This window comes from Meles meles, chromosome 7 (genome assembly GCF_922984935.1).
Source record: "Meles meles chromosome 7, mMelMel3.1 paternal haplotype, whole genome shotgun sequence".
Lineage (NCBI taxonomy): Eukaryota > Metazoa > Chordata > Mammalia > Carnivora > Mustelidae > Meles > Meles meles.
The window spans coordinates 51,090,332-51,118,028 of record NC_060072.1 but is presented as its reverse complement, the minus strand read 5'-3'; the positions used below and the strand labels follow the sequence as shown (position 1 = coordinate 51,118,028).

The 27,697-nt window shown below is 41.3% G+C and overlaps 1 protein-coding gene across 1 annotated transcript in view; it reads left to right on the top strand.

Moving 5' to 3' along the window:
* HMGA2 (high mobility group AT-hook 2) overlaps positions 1-23,693 on the top strand; it is a 142,188-nt gene extending 118,495 nt beyond the window's left edge. The window contains exons 4-5 of the mRNA XM_046010787.1: positions 7,966-7,998; positions 20,649-23,693. Coding sequence (XP_045866743.1) covers positions 7,966-7,998; positions 20,649-20,696 — 81 coding nt within the window. The 3' untranslated portion in view covers positions 20,697-23,693. The remainder of the gene's footprint in view (positions 1-7,965; positions 7,999-20,648) is intronic.
* Positions 23,694-27,697: the final 4,004 nt, after the last annotated feature.

Below are 27,697 nucleotides of genomic sequence, written 5' to 3'. Positions count from 1 at the left end.
CAGGCTGACACTGATAAACACTAACTAGACCAGGTTGTGACTATCCTCATCCTTGAACAGATGAAATGAGCCCAGCAGTAGTGAGGACACTTTGCTACAATAATCCTACAAATACTTTTAAAATGATGGTTACTTTTTTCTTTTCCATGGAAGTCTAAGAGTAAAGCCAAGTAGAGTAAAAAAAAAAAAAAAAGAACACCTTCCCTTCCCCCCAATACCAAGCAGAAATTCCAGACATTTTGCCAAAACTCCCTATAGATTTATCACTTCTTAGGAGACTTTGTACAAAATCTCCTTTGCACTATAAGAGCCAGATGTTACTGTCAAATTGTAACCATCCGGGCTACATGTGTACGCACATTGCACAGTCATCTCTAACTGCACACAGGAGGCACAAGAAATAGAAGTTACGACCTAACTCAAGCTTTTTCTAAGCTGGAGGAAGATTGCCACCAGCCAGTTATGGTAGATGGTTTCTCTTTACCAAGGCCTCCCACCACTAGGGGGCAGGATCATTCTCAAGTGAGGAAACCATGAAAACAAGACTGCCAGCCCAAGAAAAGTGTTGTATGCAACAGAGATGGGATTTGTATAGCTATAGCCAAGTCTTCTCCTCACACTATTGCAGCATTTGATCTGAAACAAATTCTTCAAACTTTAGACACACCATGTTCCTATCTAATTACAAAAAAAAAAAAAAATCGTAAGTAAATAAAATAATTTTGGACCACTTGGTGTTAGAGAGTACCCTGAACTTCACTCCCCTATGCTGGTGTCAGTAACTGAGAGCTGACCATTTTAAATTAAATTAGAAGTTCCATTTTTCCTTTTAGAGCTTTCCTGGGTAGCCACCAAGAATTGTTATATACAAATTATTCCAGCCATTCCATTTCAGTGAAGACGTAAAGTGCAGAAGTTCCTGTCTGTGTATGAGAAGCGGTCAGGTAGATGATCACAAAGCCAGCCATGGTGTACTGGAAGAAAAGCTGCAGAATAAACAAGAAAACTGGAACATCACACCTGGTATAATCAAATCCCTTCTTTCCCTACAGAATCGGGAGTACTTTGGCAAAATAAGTGTCAGGGTGGGGTGGCATGGGAAATTGAGTGCAAGATCTAGGTGCACAGACAGTATAAAAATCTGTAGGGCATATAGGCTATCAAAGCCTAATGACGACTTGCAGAAATTATAAGGAGAATGGTCCCCTTACCCTGATTCCATCAGGCTAACCTATGTTAGCAACCTATTGTTGCTGTCTTCTGGGCTTGGCCAACACATGTGCAAGTTCATAAGGTTCAATCAACAGTGTAAGTCCTGCTGAGGGAAGGAGGATGCTTTGCCTCCACCCATCCTGGCGATACAGGTCTGATGCAGGATTTGCACTTAAAGATCAGAGACCTTTACGTGACCTTCCCTGGAGCTCAAGTGTTCCATTGAAGGACCCAGGGGCATCCTTATAGGGCAGGGAATGGGTTGCAGTGGAAGTCAGATGAATGAGGCACTGACATTCCTGTCAGAAGTAACGTTTGTCTGCTTTCTGTTGGGGGATTCCACTGAAGATCTGATTTGTAAAAGGGGAAAGTTTCTTACCCTTTTTAAAAACTTGTTCAAAACCTGTAGAATGTGCTCATTTTGTTAAAGGAACCCCCATATAAATCTCGACTTCTGGAATATTGAAGCTTTAAAACTGTAAACCAGAGGGTCATGAACAAGTGTGTTGATTACCTCATTTCATGAAAGGCAAGGAAGAATTTTCATTCTTGATGATGGTAATCTCCCTCCAGTTCAGTTCATGTCATATTCAAAGAAAATACATTCAAAATAGAACTGTGAAATTTTAAAGGGTGAAAGGCATATTTTCTCAGTACATGAATGAAAATAAATCTTGACGAATGGTTATATACAGAAAGAGAGCTCTTTTTTTTTTTTTTTCCTTTAAAGTATTTTGGACAAAGGGTGAAAAGGGGTATTGTTCAAAACAGAAGTCAAAAAAACCTCCCATAAGTCTATACACCAGATGACGTGAACGGGCCTTCATGGTTCATGACCAGGTTTGAAGTGTTGATGTAGAAACTGGACAATTACTTGTGTAGAATCTGGGCTGTGTCTACTTATTGAACTTGGTTGATGTTTTTTACTACAAATAACCAATTAATTTAGTCCAGAAAGCAGTTGAGGTAATTGAGCAATCGGTCAATTTATTTAATGACATTTTCTCCAAATGGTAGGGATACATTCTTCAGTCCATTCAGGCAAAATACGAAGGTGATTGACCTCATGTGGTTAAAATTGCAATCATAAGACCCACTTTTTCAACGAGCTGACTTAGGCATAAAGGACTCTCTGGAAGTCTAAAAACAACATGTTTGGCAAATGTTTTTAATATGATCCCATATTTAGTTTAAAATTTGAAATAGCTGGGCTTATCTGTGAGATGTTATTTGGGGAGACGTTAAAATCCCCTTCAGTGTAACTCTCCCTTTAAGAGAGTCCCCTTCAGTGTGAGACACGAAAGTCCCCTTCAGTGTAACTCTCCCTTTAAGAGAGTTACACTGAAGGGGACTTTCGTGTCTCACAGAAGAGACGAGGGTTTTAAAATCCTTTTTTTAGTAAATAACTAGGGGATCTGTCTTACTCTGTACTACTGTGAGAATGAAAAACAATCTACATGAAGAAAAGATTGTGCTAAGGAACAGAAGTACCTCTTGATTGAACAACGGTCTTAGGATTTCAAAGCAAAGTGGACAAAACCACCTCCCAGTGGCTGGCAAAACAAAAGATATAATTAGATTAAAAATCTGCTGCTTACGTGAAACCAAAAGACCCATCTGTACAGAGATCCGAATGAAGGGCTATTTTCTTTCAGAGGTCAACTTAAGAGTCTTTACATAATGATCTTCCTTATTTTACAGCACATTGTACTTCATTTTTTTCAAAATGAAGTTGGTAAACCCAATTCCAGCCTCATTTCATTTACTGTTTAGATTAGTACTAAAAATGAGCTACTAATGTCTAGGCCCTTTGTTATGGAGGATTTTCTTTCAATGCCTATCAGAAGGGTGGCTTAGCTGTCTAAGTATCAGCTTTAAATACCTAGACTCCGTGGAACCATAGGTTGGATTCTCAGGAGGCCTGGGGAACCCCTTAAGTATTCTGAAATAGATGGTGTAGCAGGCCATTTCCTACACAAGTGCCCTTCTACAAAATCTTCAAAACCAAAATACTCTGTGGACATTAAAAATTCAATCACTATTTTCCTTTTGTTTGGAGAAATACTGGTTCACTGTAGGATCTCAGAACTCAAAAAGTATATGCTTTGCTTTTTTGTGTCCCTTGCACCTTCTTAGCCTGCTATACCCTACACTCTGTACAAACTTTAACAATATTTATTAGCAGAAAGATTGTACTTTGAATTTGGCTGACTTGTCCAGTGTAAGGATGAATATGCAGAGAACCACACTTTGAAGTCCGTGTGGTTAGAAAGGGCTTTCCTGAATCTTTCCGTGATACGTTCTACTGATGGGTTCTTTTTAGTTCTCACGCTCTTATTTTAACATTTTATTAACCCAAATCACTTGAACTTCAGAGTCCTTTGATGTGGATGGTGATGTTATTTCATTCTGGCTGGAATGCCCTCTTTTACCTAGTATGTCTGAGATGTTGAAATCCAACAACTGAGTGAGAGATTTGCATGACAAGCTTTTTGAAAATTTTAACTCTGTCTTAACATAAGGAACTCAAAATTTCAGTGAGCTAAGAGTTTGCATGCCAAGTCGACAAGGTGCCTAAAGTGTATGAACTTACCATGTGCACAGACTTAGTAGAAACAGAGTCATCAGAATCCTCTAAGTAAGCAAGTTAGAGGATTTGGCGACTTGCTCAATAACACAGTCATCATGAAATCCACACCTTTAAGGTGGACTTCTTCAGAGCCTCCACAGCTGGTAACGAAGGAAGAATCTCCCAGAGGGAGAGAGGAGATCAGCTGGACCTGTGGGACCTAACTTGTGTCCTCTGGCATTCATCTGTCACCAGCAGCCTCGTAAACCAGAACTGGTCCCTGTTCAGGAAGCCAAGGGCTTCCTCTGGCCGTAGTGACAACGGGGAATCCTGAGATCCCAGAGAAGAAGGTGAAACTGGAGTGGAAATCAAAGCCACGGTCCTCCTGAATCGGATCTGGATTTGAATTGACTTGGGGCAGTGGGGTTAGGTAAAGGAAGAAAATGGGTTTCCTTGGAGCATTATACAGGCAATTAAAAGTAGTAGAAGACTCGAGTTGTTTGAGTTTTAGAAAATGATCTTAGGGGAGGTGATTTCAATTCCCTATGCCTTGGTTTCCCTGTTTAAAAAAAAAAAAAAGGAAATAATAAGGCATTGGCCATCCTGGTCACAAAGGGACGGGAGCTGCTAAAAGAACAAGGATTTTAGCTTTTATATAGTAAACGCTCGTATAAAATATGACTCATGTATTAAGATGCAGGGAAACGGACTGCCAACCACGCTAACGATTCATAGGCAGAGTTGCTACCTTTCAGTTCTTCTTCTAGAGGTGAAGTGGCCAACCATGTTCTTGACGACAAGAATCCTAAGAGGCAACTGGTTTCTAGGTGTTAACACTTAGTCCTAAGCTAGGAGATGCCCCGAGGAAGATAAGAAACTCATGACCGCAAGTTTGGTGTCCCAGAAGATTTCCAGACTAGAGTTTGTTTCCTTTCCCTTTTTATGAATGGCTGTAGTATTACGCTTCCGTCGGCATTTTCTCCCAAAGCCATTCATAAAAATAAAAACAAAACAAAATAACAACAACAAAAAACTTGCTCGGCACCGTCTGGAGCCACCGGGTACCAGAGGCTGGGAAAACATCCTGGCAGCCTTCTTCCCAACCAGCCCTGAGAGCATTCAAGGGTCTGTTTGTTTGGTGGTCTGAGAAGTATGAAGTGCTGTGTGGAAGGCAGCTGGTAGGAGTTCTGTGACACGGACTAGGCCGGGAGCCAGGGCTGGCTGAGGTTCAGACATTGTCTTTCCCCTCATTGAAGTGTCAGGACCTAATTCATGGAAAATCGGGTGAGCTGGCAGCCCTTTCAGAGGATTTCATTGAGCCCCGCAGTGTGCAGGAGTCCCATGAACGCGGGATCCTCAGCCAAAAGAGGAGGGGAACTTCTGGGCAGTAGAAACCAGTCAGCCTGCAAGAATGTGTGGGGATTTGAAACGGTTTGGGAGTAAACATGTGTACAGGTGTCATCGGCAGGAAGAAAGAGAAGGAAGAAAATGGTCTGTCCTTACAAATGACTCTTTTGAAATGAATACTCTCTCAAGCACACACTTTTGAATCCTAAGAGGCAAGAAGTCCTCATCATCCTTGGTTCAGGACCACCTGGAGAAAATATCATCTCGCAATCTGGGCTTTTATGATGTCATCTCCCCTGTGATTTAAAGTCAAAGGGAAGAGCTTTTTTTCAGTGAACAAAAGCATTTTGTCGTTTTAAAAAGTTTTTATCTTGTTCATCTAAAAAAAAAAAAAGCTCTGATGACTTTTATCTAACATTTTTTTTTTTTAAGATAGATTTATTTCAGAGAGAGTGAGCATGAGCAGGGGGAGTGGGAGAAAGAGAAGCAGACTCCCCGCTGAGCAGGGAGCCCGATCCAGGTCCAATCTCCCGACCCTGGAATCATGACCTGAACCAAAGGCAGATGCTTAATTGACTGAGTGACCCAGGTCCCCCAGCATGTTTAATACGTCAGCAATAGGACCATCATACCATCATAGAAATTCTGAAAGGAAGGAAAATGAATAGGAACTCTACGCCCCGTGATATGGTGAATTTGCCCCAACTTCTTTCGGAGAACTGTAGTGATTTTATTTTTTTCACTTGTGCCTCAAAGCTGTGTCACAATCCACCTCACAGTGGCACGGTAGTGTTTGCAAGTCCTAGTGATGTGTAGATGGAAGAAGTAAGGCTCCTGTTTAGACTTGAGAGTGAGTACTGGAAGCAATCCATCAGAAGGCTCGGGCCTCAGCTCCTACTCTTATATTAAGCAAGAGTAACTTAAATATCTTTCGAATATTATCATTGTAGGAAAATTAAATTAGGCTAGGGGCGTCTGGGTGGTTCAGAGGGTTAAGCCTCTGCCTTCAGCTCAGGTCATGGTCTCACGGTCCTGGGATCGAGGCCAGTGTTGGGCTCTGCTCCGCAGGGAGCCTGCTTCCCCCCCTCTCTCTGCCGGCCTCTGTCCCTACTTGTGATCATCTCTCTCTGTGTCAAATAAATAAATAAAATCTTTTAAAAATTAATTTAGACTAGGTAGAAAAGCTTTCCCTCAGATAAGAAAATTATGTGCTACATACATAATTTAGGAGCTATGAATGTAGGTATAACAAAATAGTCTGCAAATGAAACTATCAAGAAAGTGAATAGACCCACAGAATGGAAGAAGACATTTGAAAATCACATTCTAATGACACTCACATCCAGAGCATAGCAAGAACTCATACAACTTAATAATGAAAACACAAACTTTAATATGGGCAAACATTTCTGTAAAGATTTACAAATTGCAAATAAACACATGAAAAGATGTTCAACATCATTTCTCATTAGGGAACATCAACTCAAAACCACAGTGACGTTGAACTTCACACCCAGTAGATGTTCATAATTAAAAAGGCAGGCAGTAACAAGTGTTAACAAGTATATGGAGAAATTGAGACCCTCATACATTGCAGGTGGAAATGTAAAATGGTGCAGCTGCTTAGAAGACCTGGCAACTCCTTAAAAAGCTTAACATAGAGTTACCTGTATGACCCAGAAATTCACTCCAAGCTATCTATACCCAAGCAAAATGAAAACATGTCTCTACTAAAACATATATAAATATTCATGGGGTTATTCATGATAGCAAATGGTGGGGGAAAAAAAAACCCAAATGTCCATCGCCTGGCAGGTGGATAAACAAAATGTATATCCATAAATGGAATGTTATTCAGTCGTAAAGAGAAATGAAGTGGGGATGGGAGCTACGACCAGGATGAAAATGTGGTGCCAAATAAGAGAAGCCAGACACGAAAGACAACGTATTATAGGATTCCATTTACCTGAAATGTCCAGAACAGACAAATTGATATAGACGGAAAGCTGAGTGGTTGGTTAGGATTGGAGGGTAACCAGGAAGGTAGGAGGGAGTGGGGAGCTGCTGATAATGGGTATGGGGCTTTTTTGAGAGGAGGTGAAAGTGTTCTAAAACTAGATCGTGATGGTGACTTTAGAACTCTCTGAATATACTAAAACTTTGAATTAGGGGTGCTTGGGTGGCTCTGTAATTAACCATCTGCCTTGGGCTCAGGTCATGATCCCAGGGTCCTGGGATTGAGCCCTGTATCAGGTTCACTGCTCAGTGGAGAACCTTCTTCTCCCTCTCCCTCTGCTGCCCTCCCTCACTTGTGCATGCTCTCTCTCTCTACTGTCTTCTTTCTGGCAAATAAATAAATAAATAAATAAAATCTTTTTTAAAACTTTGGATTATATACCTTATCAGTGAATTTTATAATATGTAAATTGTACCTCAAGAAAGGTGAGTGTTTTTGAACAAAATAGCTCCTTTCACTTCTCCAGTGAATCCAATTTTTTTTTTTAAAGATAGATTTATTTATTTATTTATTTATTTGACAGACAGAGATCACAAGTAGGCAGACAGGCAGGCAGAGAGGGAGGAGGAAGCAGGCTCCCTGCTGAGCAGAGAGCCCGATGCCAGGCTCAATCCCAGGACCCTGAGACCATGACCTGAGCCGAAGGCAGAGGCTTAACCCACTGAGCCACCCAGGCGCCCCGTGAATCCAATTTTAGAACCAATATTTTGTCTCTAGTTTGCAGCAAGTGTCTATATTTAAAACATGTATACTTGATTATTTTCATTATGTATGTGTTCTTTTAAAATATAACAGTTCTTTTTGTTTGTTTCTTCCTTAGCCACAACAAGTCGTTCAGAAGAAGCCTGCTCAGGTAAGAGATGGTCATTATGATTTTTCCTTCCATGAAAAAGATATGACCGCAAATTAAATCTCGAATTAGAATTTTTCTAGTTTTGATTATGTAGGCATTACAGTATTCTTGCAAATTTGTTGTGTCCTTCAGACAAAGCCAGGAATACATAGTCTGAGATTGTGTCATTAAAAACTGCCTGGCTAGCTCGGTTCCTAGTGCATGGGACTCTTGATCTCCAGGTTTTAAATTCAAGCCTCATGACGTTGGATGTGGAGATTACTTAAAAATAAAATCTTAAAAAAAAAAGCCTAGACAATCAAGTCCTGAAGTATACAAAGTAAATAGAAATAGTTTTAAAAGTAAAATTTTAATTTCTGTTCCTCATATAAAACAAATATTTAATAATCTTATCATGTGTTTCACCAACTCTAAACATCAAATTTTGTCCTTTCTTTCTATCTATCCATATTCCCCATTGACTTGATACAGAACTTATTAGCTGAAAAATTTATTGTGATTTATGACAGGAACACGATCTGTTTATTGCATTATTCTATAACCTTTGATAATCCCAAAACACCCCCAAAGAAGGCTGGGAACTGGGAAATTAAGGGGTCCCAATTTTGCAGATTGATGAGCCCTCATGTTCTGCCTCATTGGCTGAATCACATTTTCTGAAGTTTTGGTGACATCAAAATTAAGAACCAATTTTACTTCTTTTATTCTTTATGCCTAGTGTTCCTTGTCCTAAATATAATCCATACATAGAAACTTAAGAATCATATTTATTGAGGAAGTTTATCTTGAAGGGAAAAAACTCTGAAGAATGAACTAACCATGATTGCCAAGTATTTGATTTCTTATTAAAATTTCAGAGTATCCCCACTGTTCTCCACTTCTGGGTTTAAAGAGATATCCAGGAGGGGTGCACCTTGGTGGCACAGTCAGTTGAGCCTCTGACTCTTGGTTTCCACTTGGGTCATGATCTCAGGGTCATGGTCTGAGGGTGGTCTGAGGGTCATGGAATCGAGCCCCGGGCCCGTGTTGGGCTCCACACTCAGCTCAGAGTCTGCTTGAGAGTCTCTGTCCCTCTGCCCCTCCCCTGCTAAAATAAATAAATAAATCTTTTTTAAAAAGATACCCCGGAGGGGCGCCTGGGTGGCTCAGTGGGTTAAGCCGCTGCCTTCAGCTCAGGTCATGATCTCGGGGTCCTGGAATCGAGTCCCGCATCGGGCTCTCTGCTCAGCGGAGAGCCTGCTTCCCTTCCTCTCTCTCTGCCTGCCTCTCTTGTGATTTCTCTCTGTCAAATAAATAAATAAAATCTAAAAAAAAAAAAAAAAAGATACCCCGGAAATCTGAATGTATCATACAGAACCTGCTGAAGTAAGTTGTTACCCAGTACCATGGGTTACCAAGTTCTGTTCTTTGTAGAGCTCCTTCATATATTTTTAAATATCCATGGGATCTTTTCCTTGGAGGTCTCTTAAAATGTACTTTGCACCCTGTCCTCTTGGGACAATGGTGCCTTGCCTGGGAAAGACCATCTAAGCAGTTTTAATGTGTCTAGTATTCTTTACAAATGCTGCTTGAAAGAAAATTGAATCTTCTAAACACATGTAAGCATATAGGAAAAATGTGTCAAAAATTACATGTGTGTTTTAAGTAGAGTAAAAGCAGAGTTAACATGAAAAAAGAATTCTCACGGCTGTCCCCATAAAAGCCAAGAGTGGTAGGAAGTACTAAAAATAAATACCAGTGTCTGAGTGCTTGTAAACAATATTTAACAGAAAAAAATATAAATAAAAACATTTTAAGTAGCCGATTCCAAATATATTTAGCCTCTCATCCTTCATCAGTAAGAACTTCAAGAGGAAGTAAATTTAAAAGTCAGTCCATTTGGGCAAAAGGATACTACAGCGTTCAGTGTTGCATCACTGGCTACGAACAATAGATTAATAACCTGTGATCTGTTAATGACATTGATTCTCTCTCTGTTCTTGGTGTTGTAGGGAAGGTAAAGGAAACAAAAACAGCTATTGCATCTGAGAAATGTGTAATCTAGCTAAGAGGTTCTTAATGTTGGCTGCATATTGGAATAACCTAGAGATTGTATATATATTGTATATTTAATATGTCCATTTACATAAATATATAAAATTATATATATATTTGTGGCTATTATATATATTTCAATATGAGGTGTGTGTGTATGTGTGTGTGTGTGTAGTTAGCCCATGTGAGCCAGTTGTAAGCATCTCTTTCAGATTGTATGTTTGGTGAAGTCAGGGACGTAGCTTAAAATCTACTATGGTGTGAGTATTTACCCCATGGAAACTGACAACTACTACGAATCAGGACCTTTTTTTTCCTGGCGAGCAAGTTTACCTACACACCACTGACCCCACCCTTCAGTGATTCTGATTGTTTGATCTAAAGACCCAAGCATCATTATTTTTTATGAGCTCCCCAAGTGATTCTAATGCGTAGCCAGCAGGGGTGAAGAAGATACTCAGTGAACACACATGAGAAGACGTTTAAACATTTGTTGAACAAATGACCACAGAATGCCAATGTATATGAGGCACAGAGGGAATACAGATGGATGAGTGGAATGCCATGTGTTACTTAAGGGGATAATTCCTGAAAGACTTTTTTTTTTTTTTTTTGAAGATTTACTTACTTATTTGAGGGAGAAAGAGAGTGTGTGTGCATGTGAGCAGGGGGAGGGGCAAAGGGAGAGATAATTCCAAGCAGACTCCCCGCTGAGCAGGGACCCCCCCCCCCCACAATGTGGGGCTCCATCCTGGGATCCTGAGACCATGACCTGAGCTGAAGGCAAGAGTGGGCCACTCAACAGATGAGCCCCCCAGCCACTTATCCATGAAATGAGGGGCCGATTCAAAAGCAGAGAGGCAGATACAAATAAATCATAGGTGGAGATTATCAATGTGGGCAAAACTGATGGCAATTTGGTCATTAATAGACCAAGAAATCCTAAATTCTTTCCCAAGAAAATCAGGACTCTCAAAGAAGGCACAGATGAATTGGGTTGGTCTTCACTGATCCGTCGGGCTGTCTTACAAACTCTGCTCCAGATAGGCCCTCCAGGGGAAGAGTTCAGAGGGGGGTTTTTTTGTGAGTTTTTTTTCTTTTCCTTTTTTTTTTTTTTTTTTAAAGAATGTGAGCTCACTGGGGTCCTAATCTATATTGTCTAAGGATACAGTGATGAATTATATAAACATGGGGGCTACGTGGAAGTTCACGGAGGATAATGTAAATTTAACACTACATTCAAAAGGATCTCTTCCTTTTCCATCTGTTTATTTCAAAATACCCTCCCAGATGGCTTTTCCATGTGGCAGTCTGGATTAACTCAGGCTCATATCCTCTCTTCACCAACAGTACTTTGAGGGGCTCCGTGCAGACCCTGTTTTGAGGCGGTAAAAATTTTAATACAATTAAATATTTTACCTCTAAAGAAAAGGGCTCAGCACTGTGTAAAGAGACCTAGGTTTTGCTTTTTGGCCCCATCACTGAGTGAATTAATCTCTCTGATCCCTATTTACCCATCTGTGTACTGGGATAGTAACACACCCCCTTGCTCCAAAAGAAAACTTGGAAAGATTCAAAATAATATAAATTCCAGAGCATATTGCTGTATCCCGACTTATTTTTGGAGGCTGGGTTTTTCATTCCCAGAAATGAATACCCTCAAAAATCCTAGAACTCGCTTTAGTTCAAAACTACTATCTTTTTGACCCTTTGGTGTTTTCATTGCACTTTTTAAAAGTGAGGATTGTTTTAACTAAGGGGGAAATGTTACAGTAATTGCTACATCCTCTCATTAGGACTAAAGCAGTCAGAATCACTTTTCTTGTATGTATGTCACATTTATATGGAATTACAAAGGCTCCATTGTAAAATATCCTAAAGCCATCAAATTCTGAAAGCTCCCCAGAGCTTGAAGAATGCCATTTCTTGAAACTGGAACACAAAGCAGCAAAATTCATTCTGAGGAGACAAGTCCAGAATTTTAAGTTTCAAAATCTTGATATCTGTTTATGTATGTAAATACACGTGTCCAGAAAAGAATAAAAGTTTAAGGGAAGTCTTACTGCAGGGGTCGGTATTTATAAAGCCCTCCGGGTGCCAACAGGGAGAGACCTCAAGTGTGTCCCACATCCTCACAGGAAAGTTAATGGTCTCTTAAGAATCTAAAGAGAAAAATCTGCAGTAGTCACAGTGATTTTTTAAATTACAAAAGCAGTGGAAACACAGTTTACGGGGGAACTCTGCTCTGTTTTTATTTAAAATGACAAATTAAGCAATAATTAGAAATTAGCTAATATGTCCGTTTTTTAGCAATTTGAAGCAGTTGACTTCTCAACCACGTGGATCATGTCCTTAACTTTAGTAGGAAATGGTGGTAGAATTTATTGTCATTGTTGTTTTTATAAGATAACACCGTAAGGGTATCCAGTTCTTGTTATTATTGATAGACCATTGTTCTTCAAGTTTTTATTTTTATTTTTTTAATATATATTTTTAAGATTTTTATTTATTTATTTGACAGAGATCACAAGTAGACAGAGAGACAGGGGGAGAGAGGGGGGAAGCAGGCTCCCCGCCAAGCAGAGTCTGATGCGGGGCTCGAACCCAGGATCCTGAGATCATGACCTGAGCCCAAGGCAGAGGCTCAACCCACAGAGCCACCCAGGCGCCCCTTCAAGTTTTTATTTTGATAAGAGTAAATCTCATGCCATCGCAGACTTCTAAAAAGGTTTTGCTCGTTGGTTGGATTATCTGTTTCTTGATTTCCTTCTTTTAAGGCTTTTAGCGGAGATCACAAGTGACTCCTGCTCTTTAATTCAGGTATTTTTTTCCTCACCTGAGTCCCATCCAAAGGGAAAACTGGCTTTAAAAATCCTAACGGTTCTCCTTAACTTTCAAACCAGTTTCCTCATGGTTGTTGCCCTGACAAGCTCCACCTCCAGCAATCCAGACAGGTAGAAACCTGCTCCTTTTCAGTTTCCCAGTGAGAAGCTTGGAAAGTTCTCTGTTCCTGAAAGAGTAGAAACAAAGCTTTCTGTTTCCAAGCAGAGTTTTTACCTGCAAGGAACGTCTTTCGTGGGTGGTGTACCTGGGCAAAGAAATCTCGGGAAGCCTGGTTATCATGGGATTCCCACCGCACCCACCCCCAACCCCGCGCCTTATTTAAAAAAAAAAAAAAAAAAAAAACTTGAATGTTTTTACAGGGACTTCAAGGGCCATTTTAAGGTTGTTTATATTTCAGACAACCTAAACATTGTTTGGAGCAAAATGAGAGATTTCATTTTGGGACAAGCAAGTTGATGAATTGCAGTGAGCATCTTGTTCTTAAAGGAGGCATTTTTACTGGGAGCTCTTGGTCTAGACACGCAAAGAAAAGAGGAGGAGGGAGACAGAGGGGAGAGTATTCTCAGTCTAACACTCGTCTTTTAAATGATACTTTGGCCAATGCAGTAAATAGTTCCCAATAAATCAGACTTGCAAATAGTCACTCTTCTACTCACTCAGGGAACGCAGTGATTTATGCTGCCGAAGTCGTAAAAGAGTACTGATTTATTTATTTTCCTACTTATGCTCTTTCAAGCTGGTAAAACATTTTGTGGGCCCGTAAATGTTCAGTACCAACTGGCAAAACATGAAGAATTCTATCAAAGCCCGGCCTGAGTGGCACTGTTTTGTTGTATAGGAAATACTTTTTGATTTAACCTCTGACCTCTGGCATTGCAGAGATCAAGGGAAAAGGAGAGCCTAGCACAGTAGGAACCAAAGTTTAACCCTTAGAGTAAAGTCGCACAGGGATATAATAGCACAGAGGTAGGTCAAGGAAGCATATCAAAATGGTTATTAGCCATAACTGTACAAAGTACTTAGTTTGGCTAACCTTCGTAATAAAGGAATATGGGCAAGGTGAGCCCCTGTCAGGGACTGTCTCAGAGAGATGACATAAACTTCTACAGAAGTAAAAGAACATGACTTAATTTGGAGATAAACCTCCACAGGGCAAAATTTAGTGTTTCTGGGCCTGCCAGATTTCCTGTAGGAAGTTTTTGTGTGTGTCGTTCTTGTTTAAATATGATCGTTTTTAACCATGTGGTGAAGTCCATAGATCAGGCTAAAAAGGAAAATGGCAATGTCTGCCTGAGTTTCCTCTTCACTTTGAGGTGAGCTGATTAAAAATCAATTGTTGATTCAATATGCAAACTTTCTTCTCATTATCCAAACACGCTGACCCAAATTAATACGAATAAATAGTAACTGGTTTTATAAACCTGGTCTTTCTAAAAATATATGTATATCCTTAATGTTTGAATAGCAACATGTTGTTTTGTCCAAGACACTTCCTTTACATTCAGAAAGTGTTTGCTGTACACTCGAATGTATACTGAGAAATTGTTTGTTGAGTCACTACAATTAGTGATATTTTCCTAATTTTATTCAGAAGTCCTAATTCAGGACAATGAAAAATGTTCGGTGAAAAACATTTCATTAAAATCCAGAAATGTTCTCTTCCCTGGCAACAAACACAACAGGTATGCAAAAATTTACACACATAGAAAAGCAAGAGAAATTTTCTGTTTGTCTCTGCCACCAATAAACACATCTGGAGTATAACTACTAAACACCCTCTGACATAATCATTTTTAAAAACTTTGCCGGGGCGCCTGGGTGGCACAGTCGGGTAAGCAACAAACTTCTGGCTTTGGATCAAGTCATGATCTCAGGGTCATGAGATCAAGCCCTCGTTAGGCTCCGTGCTGAGCATGGACCCTGCTCATGGGTGGCTCAGTGGGTTAAGCCTCTGCCTTCAGCTCGGTTCATGATCTCAGGGTCCTGGGATTGAGTCCCACATTGGGCTTTCTGCTCAGCAGGGAGCCTGCTTCCTCCTCTCTCTCTCTCTCTCTGCCTGCCTGTCTGCCTCCTTGTGATCTCTGTCTGTCAAATAAATAAATAAAATATTAAAAAAAAAAAGATTCTCTTTCTCCCCCCTCACTCAATAATAATAGCAATAATAAAAATTAAAACTATATAAAAACAAGAATATTCCTCAACAGTTTTGGAGATCTGAAATAAATTTCCTTCTTCTAAATGCTTCCTTCATGCAAAAATCCTTTTGCTACATCTTTAGCTGTTTTTCAAACATGAGGCTCCTTCAGTAAGCATTAGAACTGGCATGGAAAATCGATAGAGCTCATGGCCCTCAGAAATGGTGACTTACAGGATCCTGAAACTTGCAATTAGTTTATATATGAAATGATTTCCCTATTTGTGAAGTGTGACTTTCTTCTCAAGATATTGGTAAATATCCCTTCACCCCAGGAAAGGAATCCATAGCATCCTGGGGTTGAATGTTACCTCAGTATACGATACTTTCAGTGACAGGACCCTGATCAAGGGTGAAGATGAGAAAAACAAGAATGCATTTTAGAAACCAAAGACATCTTGTTTGTTTTCTTTTGGAGATGTTATTTAAGATTTTCCTTCTCAGCCGTCTCTCGTTGAATCACAGTTTAAATAAATAAAGATAGAATGACTAACTATAATTAACAATAATTATTCCACACTATATCTTACAAGATCTTAAACTGTTTTGGGGCTGGTTTTTTTTTTTTCTTCAAAATTTTCCCATTTGATGGTCACCTTTTTTCCTCATACCCTGCTGGACAGTTAGGTGGGTTTTGTCATTACTGTCCTGATGCAATGAAAATATGGCATGAGTTACACAAGCCATTAATGTGAGGGTTGATGTCGGTGGTCAGCGACCTCCAGGATCAACAACCTTTCCTTAAATGCCCCTCAGTAAAGACCTCAACACTGGCTTTATTAAATTGATGGTAACACATGCAAGGTAGTCCCGACGCTTGTGTAATTCTAGACACATAAAGTTAAAATAAAGAAAGGACGGGGAACAAAATGCCTTCAATATCCCAACTTCTTAAGTCTCCTGTTAAAAAGTATATTTCCCTCCTAGCATTTCCACCAGAATACCTTCCATTTGCCAGAATATCTGGTTTTTATATGTTCCATTTACCATATTTTTAAAAAATCTGATGTAAAGTTTTCCTAGTTGGAGGAAATAATCACTTTCCATTAAGTTAAACAGCCTCAATCCATTTTAAATTAAAATCTCTGACAGAGAAATAGAAAAACACAGCTCTGTGGTCTTACGGGCCACTTAGCTGCAGATGGAACTTGAAAAATCCGTTTCTGGTCTTTTCTGCTGAGGCAGAGTCCATTATTTCTGTTCTGATGGGACTGGCTGGAGATATTCAGGAACGTGAAAAACTCTTACATGTGTCCTTCTGAGTCCTTAAGGAGTCGAATATTAGTAAGATGACAAAAAGAATCTGTCATGAGACTATAACGACTCTTTCTAGATGATCAGGTATTTCTAGGTTTATTAGCAAGATAGCTGAAATTACAAATGGATTTTTAGCCAGCATTTCGTAATAAAGGAGTTGCAGAATTCTTTGCCATCAAGGAGAAAAAAATAAGGATTTGTTAAAGCCAACGTAGACTTCTGTGATTTTGTACTCCTTACTACGCAGAAAGAGGGGGATCGTGGGGACCCGAGCCCTAAAATTTTCAAGGAGAATATTTCCGTTTCCCTGTTCCATTTAGAATTCTCTGGCCTCCCTTCCACTGCAAACCCGCTGTTTAGTCTGCATCTGAAAATTAAACCCAGAGCTTCGGCTCTCACGTTAAGTACTAAACTTTCCTCCAGCACACACCCGCACTTGTGTCTGTGTGCTAAGATCTATGATTAGACCCTTTAGACGTTTTAAAATTCCTTCAAGCATTAGAAGATAAGGCCGGATATTGGGCTGTCTTCTTCCTCCTTTTGAGTCCATGAGCGGAAGTACACCCAAAGGTAAACGCCATATGCAGGATGGAGATAAGTGCAAACTGTATTTCTGGGTTTCAGTGGCGCGTTCGTTCAAGCTTAACAAAAGCAATGAAAGAGTTACATTTATTAAATTCCTTTTTTTCATGAACGAAAAGAAAAACTAAGGCAAAATGAGGGCAATTTTCCAGGAGTCATAATAAAAATATAGCTCTCCAGCTCTGCCCACTTTCCTTTCCTTCTCATAAGTTTTCTGCCCAAAACACTCGCATGTTTTGCCCCGATGTGGTGCAGCCCCAGTTGTCTTTGTAAAGTAGCTGCGTGAATGGCTGGGAGCTGTTCAGTGTTCAGTTCTTGGTGGCTGGTGCCCATAAAAATGTCACTGTGCACTTGCACTTGGAAAAATCCTTTTATCCTGCATTCCTGAAGCCCCATTCCAACAGTTCACCTCCTTGACCAGACTGGGGCTGTTTGCCTTCCCACCTCGCAGACTAGCTTCTAATGAGATGTGTCTAACTCTTTGACTATCGAGTTTCCATGTCCTTATTGCCCAGAGCTGCTCTTGGGGGACTCCCCAAGCTCAAAGGTCCTTTGGCCACATGCTGCAAACATGAAGGAATTTAAATAACTACCTCAAGGTGGAAATCATCGTCTAGAATGAATCGCGGTGTCTTCACAGTCACTGAAGAGGATTGAATCTCAGGGGTCCCAACCAACTACTCTCCTATGGAAATAAAATTCCTTTGGGATGCCAGAGCCGGCTGCTTATTCCCTTACGTCACTGGTTTCCATCCACACTTTGCACCACAGAAGGGCCCCGTGTGAGGTCTGGTCAGCCATGACACTCAGGGCCTCTGAGGGTGGGTTTTCCAAGTTCATGTCTTTCCTGACAGGGAAGATTTTTTTCTCTTAATTATACCCACAGTTTTGTTACAGCAACCACATATGTAGCGAAAGTTAAGTCACTGAAAAGGTGAGAACAGAGGTTTGCAGAGGTGAGAAGTGCCCCACGCCCCACCGTCATCCGCTTGGCAGCCATGCTGTCCCCTGGAAGGTGGCCAGTCGGGGCCATGCCAAGATGAGGGAACACTCCAGTAACTAGACTTTTGAGAAAACCATCATTCAGAGCATTGTGAGAGCCACCTTACTTCCCAAAGTTAACAGACTGAGGCTCCCACCCTCTGACATCCCACATACCCGGTACTGAGGCTACTAGGAGAAGAATTTCAAGGTCAGCAGAAAGATACATTAGTCAAACAACTATCCGTGTTGTGTTAAGAGCTGTTAAGTAAAGGAAACAATATGAGGAACCATCGTTTTCAGCTGAGTTGTGTCTAAGGGATTTAAATAAACCACTTACATCTCGGGAGCTTCAAGAGCTCAAATCAAGCAAAGTTTCTGGGAATGTTTTGAAAAGCCGATCGCATTCCATCCACTGCAAGGTCTTTGTAAGTTCATGGCCTGAAAATTCTATTTCCTTCCGGATTTGGAAGTACTCTGGTTTCCAGATAGTATAGAGAAATTGGGCAGTTAGAAATTGGAATAATTACAGCGAAATCCAGAAGGTTTTCCAGCTTGAACCGAGCTCTGTTAATTTGTTAACCATAAGAAGAAGGAATACAATTTACGTGCCAGCCTTTATGCTGTGGTCTGTTTCAGAGCCGTACCCTGAGTTCACACCTTGGTTCATGTCATAATGAGAAGTGAGTCATGGGGGGGAGGGATGAAGAGTGGATCTGCCGAACAGCTTAGTGACTTTCTGGAATTTAAATATTAAGTGAAAAGACAAGGTCATAGGGCAGCTGAACCTTGGCATGTCTCTCGTCCGTCCCTCTGTGGCTTTGATCATGCTACATCCTCCTTTGGGGCCAGGACTCCGGAGAGAATCTCAGGGTCATGGCTTGTTGCCTATCAAGAGGTATAAACCTGCTGCTTAAATATGTGGAGCCCTCCGTGTGGGGGGTGGGAGCGGAGGGGAGGTAGCTTCCTACGTTCCACATTTCCCACATAACCCGAAGCAGACTAAACAAAACCGGTGTGAAATCTCATGATCTGATGCTGCCGTGATTCTATTTTTTAAGCTGTAATCCATTCATTTGTATGTGTGCTTATTCCCAGGATTTACAGCTTTTTTCTGTCTTTGGGGGAAGAGAATGTTTGAAACCTTTTGCAAGGGGTTTGCAGTAAGCAGGGGTCTGTCATTAAAGCCCAGGGTAGAGTGTGTGAGGGAGAGTGAGTGTGCGCGTATGTGTGTGTGTGTGTGTGTGTGTGTGTGCACGCGGCAGTGCAAGCCTGCATTCCTGTGAGTGTGTGAGTGCCCGTTTGTGTGGGTTTCTTCCCTCCTGTTTGCTGCTCTTACGCAAAAGCGTCACACATGGTAGCATTTAGGAGCTCTTCACAGCTGAAGGGTTTCAAACACTAATGAATGGAAGTTTGGTCATATAATGCAGACAAGCTTTAAGGCATGCTTTACTGAATGGTGTACTGTAGTGACCTGGGAAAGGAAGAGAGGTATAAATTGTGTCAGTTAGCCACCCAGACAAAATGAAGCCATGTGGAAAATCAAATCTATTAAAGTATGAAGACTGTTATAAGCTGTTTAAGCTGGCCGTTCTTAAAGGGGCTCCACTGGCTGCAGGAGTAAATGTTTACCTCTTCTCCCAGATCTTTTTCACATGCCGTCTTATGAGACAACATGCAGTGTTTGATAAAAATCATCCTCTCGCCAACGACACTTTTATCAGAAATGTTTATTGTCTCCGCTTTACCACCCATGTCCTGAAAGGTACTGCACATTTGTTAAATAAGCAAAGGGAAGGAGAACCGTGCGGCTCAAGCCAGCTTGCAGAAACTCCAACAAATTCCAGAGCCATAAGGAATCAGGAAAAAAAGAAAAAAAGTGAAGGAAGAATTAGATTTATACCAAGAGGAGGCCCTGCAAAAACATACATATTAGATTTTCTCTGCTTGGCCAGCGCACCATTAAATGTTTGGTGGATGGGGATTTAGTATTGACATCCAGCCGGCAGGCCAAACTTTGCTCATTGTCTTAAAATGTGCTTTAATAAATATGAGAACCAGGAACTTGGTTTGGAAAGGAAGTTAATAGTCAGCTCTCACCACCCTTTCAGGCAGCATCTGCTGCCCCTGCACCGAGGCGGTGGCCTTGTGGTCTCACAAGGGTTCTTGTGCCTGTCTGCCTCAGCCCGATTCCTGGCCCTATTCCCTCTGTAACTTGGGGTGCATTCCCTGCTGTGCCTTGACTTTCCTGTCTATCAAATGGGAACAGTAACCAACCATGCCTATAAGCATCTAGCAAACATCATGAGAGTATCCACTCTGACTAGTAGTATCTTCAGAACAGGTTTCTTTGTGTCTCAAGAAAGGATTTCCCTTTACTTTTTGCTTACTGGTGCCCTGGTTTTTTAAACTGATGGCCGGCATGCTGTCGGGAAAAATCTATCTATTTCTTTTTTACTCTAATTGGTGAGTAAGCTTCCGTCAGCCTGACATTCTCTGAACTGCAAAACAATTGAATTTGCTGACCAGCCGCCATGATGTCAAGCACTAAGTCAACAGCAGCTCATGGCTGCTCTGGGAAAAAACAACACCTTGATTCCTCAATTACGGTTTAAGAAGGCCTGGGAATGAGGGCTTGCCAGTCACCCACATCCTATTCTGAAACCAGCCATTATAGGGCTGTGGAAAGAGGTCACCTCTGAACCATTGGTAAGAATGGCTCACACGGTGTAACGGTTGTGCCCTCTGTGTGTTCCAGGAGGAGACTGAAGAGACATCCTCACAAGAGTCCGCGGAAGAGGATTAGGGGACGCCGACATTCTATTTCTACCTCAACAGCAGTTGGATCTTTTGAAGGGAGAAGACACTGCAGTGACCACTTACTCTCTATTGCCATGGTCTTTCCACTTTCATCTGGGGTGGGGAAGGGGGGGGCGGGGGGCGGGGCGGGGGTTGGGGGGGAGAAATCACATAACCTTAAAAAGGACTATATTAATCACCTTCTTTGTAATCCCTTCACAGTCCCAGGTTTAGTGAAAAACTGCTGTAAACACAGGGGACACAGTTTTAACAATGCAACTTTTAATTACTGTTTTCTTTTTTCTTAACCTACTAATAGTTTTTCGAACTGATAAGCAAGAGCGGGTGGGTGAGAAAAAACTCTGAATCGGGTTTAGTCCATCACTGCACTGCACACAGATGAGAAAGTGTCACGCTTGTGACGTCGGGCATTCCCGAAGGAAAGGCGCGGTGTTCAACACTGTGTACACCTCACCACCCAACCCGCTCGCCATAGTGAAACTTCTGTTTAGAACACCAAAGATAGGACTAGATACTACTTCTCTCTTTCTCGTATAATCTCGTAGACACTTACTTGATGATTTTTTTTTAACTTTCGTTTCTAAATAAGACGAAATGCTGATGTATCCTTTCACTCAGCTAACGAACCAGAAAAGGTTATGTACATTTTTCAAAAAGGGAAGTAAGCAAGCAAATATTGCCAACTCCTCTATTGATGGCTCTCACACATATCAGCAGGAGTACGAAATGTACTCATGGCACTCGTTTTCAGGAAAACACTCATCCGGGTAGAACCTACTTCCTACAGAGCCAAATGCCATTTAGCAAGGAATCACACTTGTTACCTTCAAAGCCTTTAAGGAACCTAGACAAGCAAAATTATCCTCTCCGTAATTTAACGAGAACGTACAGCAGAATAAAGCATGATGAACTCACCTGAATGATGAGGTGGGAGGAGCGAAATCTAAATTTCTTTGGCTATAGTTATACTGCAATTTAAAAAACAAAAAAAGCACTCTCTCTCTCTCTCTCTCTCTCTCTCCTCTCTTCATTATGTATCAGTTTCCGTGAAAGACCTAAATACCACTTACCTCAAATCAAGCGTATGTATTACTTCAAGTAATACGTTTTGACATAGGATGGCTGACTGAGGTCCTTGACTTTGGCTTCCGTTCACCGTCTCTTCATTCAAACTGCACTTTTAGCCAGAGATGCAATAATATATCCCCACTACTCAATACTACCTCTGAATGTTACAATTAATTTACAGTCTAGTACTTATTACATGCTGCTATACACAAGCAATGCAAGAAAAAAAAAACATAATGGGTATAGGTGATGTTAATCATCTGTGGTTCTTTTTGTACACTTCATTACAGTAAAAGAAGCAGTCTCCTTACTGTGTTTCAGCATGGCTATGTATTTTTCTATTTTTTTTTTAATTAAAATTTTACAAATACTTGTTTCAGCTTCTCTGCTAGATTTCTACATTAACTTGAATATTGTTTGTTGTTTCGTTTTGTTTTCTAAACCAAGTCGCTCCTAGGTTCTTAAGGATAATTTTCCTCAGTCACACCACACAGCACACAAAATTTGACTGTATTGTTTAAATCTTACTCTCCAAGTTTGTACCTCAAAATGAGTTGTTTAAGGAAATGGACTAATTGACTTGCAAAGACCTACCTCCAGACTTCAAAAGGAATGAACTCATGACTTGCAGCCTTCATTTTTGTCACTGTCTGAAATCGTTCAGACTGTCGCTAGCCCCAGTCTAGACTATTTTTGTAAGAGATGTTTGCTAGAAAGGAACGCATTCTCACACACTTCCTGCAAAGATCTAGATAAAATAAAAGTCAACCTTCAGAGAAACTTGAATCTTTCTAGGTGTGATGCAACCAGCTCAACTTTTTGCATGATGCAATCAAAAATATGTTTTTAAGATTCGTCGACTATTAGAATATGCTTGACAGATATTTTCATGTATTTTACGCAAATGTGATTTTTGTAATATGTCTCAACCAGATTTATTTTAAACGCTTCTTACGTAGAGTTGTTGTTTTTTTTAATTGCTTTCTTTCCTAGTGAGTGTGCTGACTTTTTAACATGGTATTATCAACTGGGCCAGGAGGTAGCTTCTCATGACGGCTTGGGTCGGTATGGCTTTCAGTACGGAAGCCAAATGAAACTCATAATCATCTCTCTTCCAGCTGCTTCAGGGAGGTCATTTCAGAGCCCATATACCTCTCTGAGACTGGCAGATGGCTCACTGTTGGGAATCACCAAAGGAGCTATGGAGAGAATTAAAACTCAACCTTACTGTTAACTGTGCATGAAATAAGTAAAGAAACAGTGGCTCGTAAAAATAAAAGTCCCATTCCATATCCTCGGTTGGGCCCCTTCGAGACCTCATTGGCCACCTCAGAAAACTGAAGCAAGTTGCTCATATTGGCCAAACTCGGAGCACCGAGCGATTTTCACCTCTGATGAAGTTACTCTTTTATTTTCTATACGTTGTACAATCAAAACACACTACTACCTCTTAAGCCCCAGTATACCTCATTTTTCATACTGAAAAAAAAAAAAAAAAAGCTTGTGGCCAATGGAACAGTAAGAACATCATAAAATTTTTATATATATAGTTTATTTTTGTGGGAGATAAATTTTATAGGACTGTTCTTTGCTGTTGTTGGTCTCAGCTAAGTAAGACTGGACATTTAACTTTTCTACCATTTCTGCAAGTTTAGGTATGTTTGCAGGAGAAAAGTATCAAGACGTTTAACTGCAGTTGACTTTCTCCCCATTCCTCTGAGTGTCTTCTAACTTTACTCTTTGTTCTTCATGTAGAGTTGCTGTCTATGATTGTACTTTGAATCGCTTGCTTGTTGAAAATATTTCTTTAGTGGATTATCACTGTCTGTTCTACACAATAAACATAACAGCCTCTGTGATCCCCATGTGTTTTGGTTCCTACTCTTTGTCATAACTCCATTAAATGCTTAATAAAGTTTGGTCAAAAACAGGTCACGGAGAGAGACATTCGCAAGTCATTTTGTCGCGCCCCTCCCCCCGCGTGTTGTGCCCCCACAGTTCTACATACATTGATGTCACTTTCTAAAGTATTGTACTTCTTAAATCAACTGCCCTGGTTTCACCTCTCACGGTCTGGCATTTAATCCTACAAACAACCTTAGAATAAAGGTAAAGGAAGAATGCACTGTGGTTCAAAACTAGAGAATTTCTACCGAAGGATGGCATCTACCATGTTGGTAAAAGTGGCTGAGGATATAAAAGTTACCTTTTGAGTAACATTTGCAGGAGAGCCAAAAGGTTGGCGAGGAGTATAAGAAATGAAAGGCACAGAGCTTCTCTAGATAGGAGTCTCTCTTTTTCTAAGAACCATACCCAGGGTCAGAATGATTCCATCAAGTTCCAGATCACCTTTACATCTCAACTGCTGATCGTCAATAAATCCAGGACTCTCGCAGGCAAAAATTTTCTGCTTTGGACTGCCACCCCCACTGTCACTATAGCTCTTCATTTAGCTTCTTCAGTAGGACTTCCCCGTATGAAAACATCTCCTGTTGGGGAATTCATTGTCAAATTCATTGACTCCTTCGGTCTTTTATTTTCACAGCTGATATTCTTGAGTGCCCCTTCAAAAGATCGTCTCCTTGGAGAAAATTACGCAGGTACAGAAATCCAAGCAGGATGGGCAAAGAACTAAATATATTGCTTAGGCAACAAATTACAAGAATTTGGGGGAGGGAAAGCCATTTCCTGCTGGAGTGGATCATTAGGTCAGTCTATTAATAGACCAAATGTAGTTAATATAACCCATATTTAGTTTCTTCATTTTTATTAACATAGAAAAGCACATAAGAAGAAATTACTTCTGGAAAATGAAAATACACCAACAGAGAATCTTTGACTTGAAAAAGGAAACAGTAAGAAAGGACAGACACATCACACCCAGACTAGAATAACTAGATGGAAGAGGCTAAAATTTTTACCGTAGTGTAGACTTGATACTCACTAAATGATCTCTGAATTGGGTTTTCTTTTTCATTTCAGAAAAATTAAACGGTTGCTTTCACACAATTAGTAGTTCACGGACGGAAGTTCTTATGTGAAGAAGCATTGTAAGTTCAAACCTAAGGTCAAGGAGGTTGTCCCAAAAAATCAGCCAATGCTTTCAAATTGCGTTGGAACCCCTAGTATGTGCCAGAGATTGTTTGGTATAATAAAAGTAAAGGAGATTTCATCCTTGTCCATCAAGAGCCAGAACTCCTCACCAGGGAGCTGGACCCAAGGGGGAGGGGAGCTGTTAAATAGAACCTTACTGAGTTACCCTGAAGGTGGTTGGAGGCATCCTGAACTCTTCACCGATACCAGAGATGAACTGCAGGTCCTCTCGCAAAAGAGATTTTGTGTTACCAACAGAGAGGGATCCTGGGTTAGGAGGACAGTAAGTCTCAGCCAGTGTAGCATTTTCATAGGTGGGAGGTGGGGAGGGGGGCTGGTTTTTCAACAGAGCTAGGAGTACGCAACTCTTCAGTGAATTCAGGAATGGGAAGTGGTTTAGAAGTATGGGCAGTAATAAAAACAACTCAAGAATGAATGGCATTGCCGCCAGCATGATGTGATGGGAGCTCAGACCAGAGATTAGTGAAGGAAACTTCAGAAAGGTGAAGTGATAAGAAGCTCAAGAGTGGGGAAGAGGACAGAATGGACATGCTTCTTATCAAGCACAATTGACCTAGGATGACTTTTGATTGAACAAGAAAATTCTCAGAACTAGGTAAGGTCAACCTTGAGCCATCACTCTTCAGGTCTAGGAAATCCGGCCTAAAGGGGGAAAAGAAGTTGAAAAGAATAAAAATTCCTTGTGAAATATGGAATGCAGACGGGCAACGTCCAGACAGTCAAAAGGCAACAACAGAGGTCTATACCCATAGTCTGAGTTTAACCATCTGTGAAACCGGGCTGGCCGTGCTCTGCCTGAAGTGTGGGAAATGGCTGTGGATAGGACGCTCCGCCTGGCTCCTCTCTCCCCATCCTCCTCATTCAGGGGTCAGCCAGCCACCCTCTGCCCTACTGTCATACCAAGGGCCAGGTGCAGGTCCATGACCCACTGTGTATCCAGTTTGCAAATTGACCTTCTGCCCCCAAGTCAGATTCACAACCTTGATAACTCACCACCACATCACTCACCCAGTGAGTGTTGATACATGTTGATGGAAGTATGGGGAAGGGATTAGGAAAGGCCAGACCCTTGCCTTCCTCCCACCAGCCTTCCCAGGGCCCTAATCCCTTCCCTGTACTTCTGTCAACACGGGGGCTGACTCCTTGTGACCTGCTCGTCCCACATCCTCCACTCCTCTCATCTGATCACCTATTTTCTCACTTTTGGATTTCACCTGTTTTGTGGCTACCCTAATCCTAATTGAAGCATATACTCTGGGAAATGGGGGATAACAGCATTTGAAAATGCTCCTTCACCAGGACCTAGATGGTGGGGTGCCTAGTTTGGAAGAAACTTGCTTGGGTGGGGTGGCGGGGGGGCAGAGGAGTGGTAGCCACAAATCCAGCACCGTCCTCTGATGCCCTAGAGAGATGGGAGGAAGGATGAGCCTTATAAAGCACGGCCACAAGTTTCCCCGTAATCCTTGAGGCCTCAGAACCCCCAGGGTCCTCTCAAACTATATTACTGATTGGTGTTCGCTTTTGCCGGGCACTTCTGCCAGGTCTCCGAGGAACCTCAAAAGTCATGTAAGCTACAGCACTCCAAGATGGGCAGTTAACTTCAGTTAATATTGAAATTCAGGTAATTCAATCACCTTTCAAAAAGCATGTGGTGACTGATGCCCACAAACACCATACAAGGCATCTCATGCCCTGGAGAGGCGAGAGGTGGGACTCTGGAACTAGACAGGTAGGTGCGAATCTTGGCTCTGCCGCTAACTAGCAAGGGACCTTGTGCAAACCACATAATGGTCCTGGGATCCGTCTGTTCATTTTTCAGTAGAAATAATAACCTCTGTCTAAGAAGGCTGTTAAGAGGATTAACTAAGTCAGTACATATGAAATAAGTAAAAGCACTTAGCATGTAGAAGATGCCCCATAGTGTTAGCTATTATTTCCTTTATCCTGCTTCTGGCCGCAGGGTGGGCTAAAAGCGAACATTTTTTCCCCCTGGTTTCCGTCATTATTTGATCTTTGGCACACAAGGGCTATCTAAACATCATGGGCAAAAAGTTGTCAGAGTTTTCAAACCCCATTTTGGTTGCACATTTCATGCATAGAAATCATTTATATACATACAGACTCCTTTCTCCCCACTGTGGCTTGCGCTACATTTGATCTCACTTGATTTGCTTACTAAGGAATCACCCCTAAAAAATCAGCCAAATACAAATTACCCCCATTACAGCGCTGCTCTCAGGGATCCCTGATGTCCCATGGCTTGCTTTGCTTAAGGGGAGGCTCACTTTCTGCCATTTCAGTCCAGTCGTCAGCCCTGGTCACTCCCAGCTCTTGTCTTTGGCCTCGGTTGAAAGTATCACAGTGTTGGGGGTACTGATCTTCTCGGTGGTCTCCCTCCTCCTGGTGCATAGCTCCCAGCTCCTGATGTAGCAAAGTCAGCTTTCCAGGGGATCACCGCAATGGCAGCATGCTCGCTTTCCGAGTCTTCACACCCATCCATACCAGAGTTCTTTCGTCCCACCACTGAATGTCTATCTCAACCCGACCACTTGTCCCATTTATCAATCCAAGAATATGCATCAGGAGAATGTGAGTCCAACAGATTTAAGGGATTATCTAAACTGCAGCAAGCAAGCTGGCTGTTGAACCCAGAACATTCTTCAGGGCCACCAGAGTTTAAAGTCCCATTCCTTGATCTTTAGTTTAGTCACCAAATCTGTAGGCTCAACCAAGTTCCCTGTGGTCTTGTACTCTTAAATCAGGCACACGGCAGGCTGATATATGGCCATTGTTTATTACAATGGG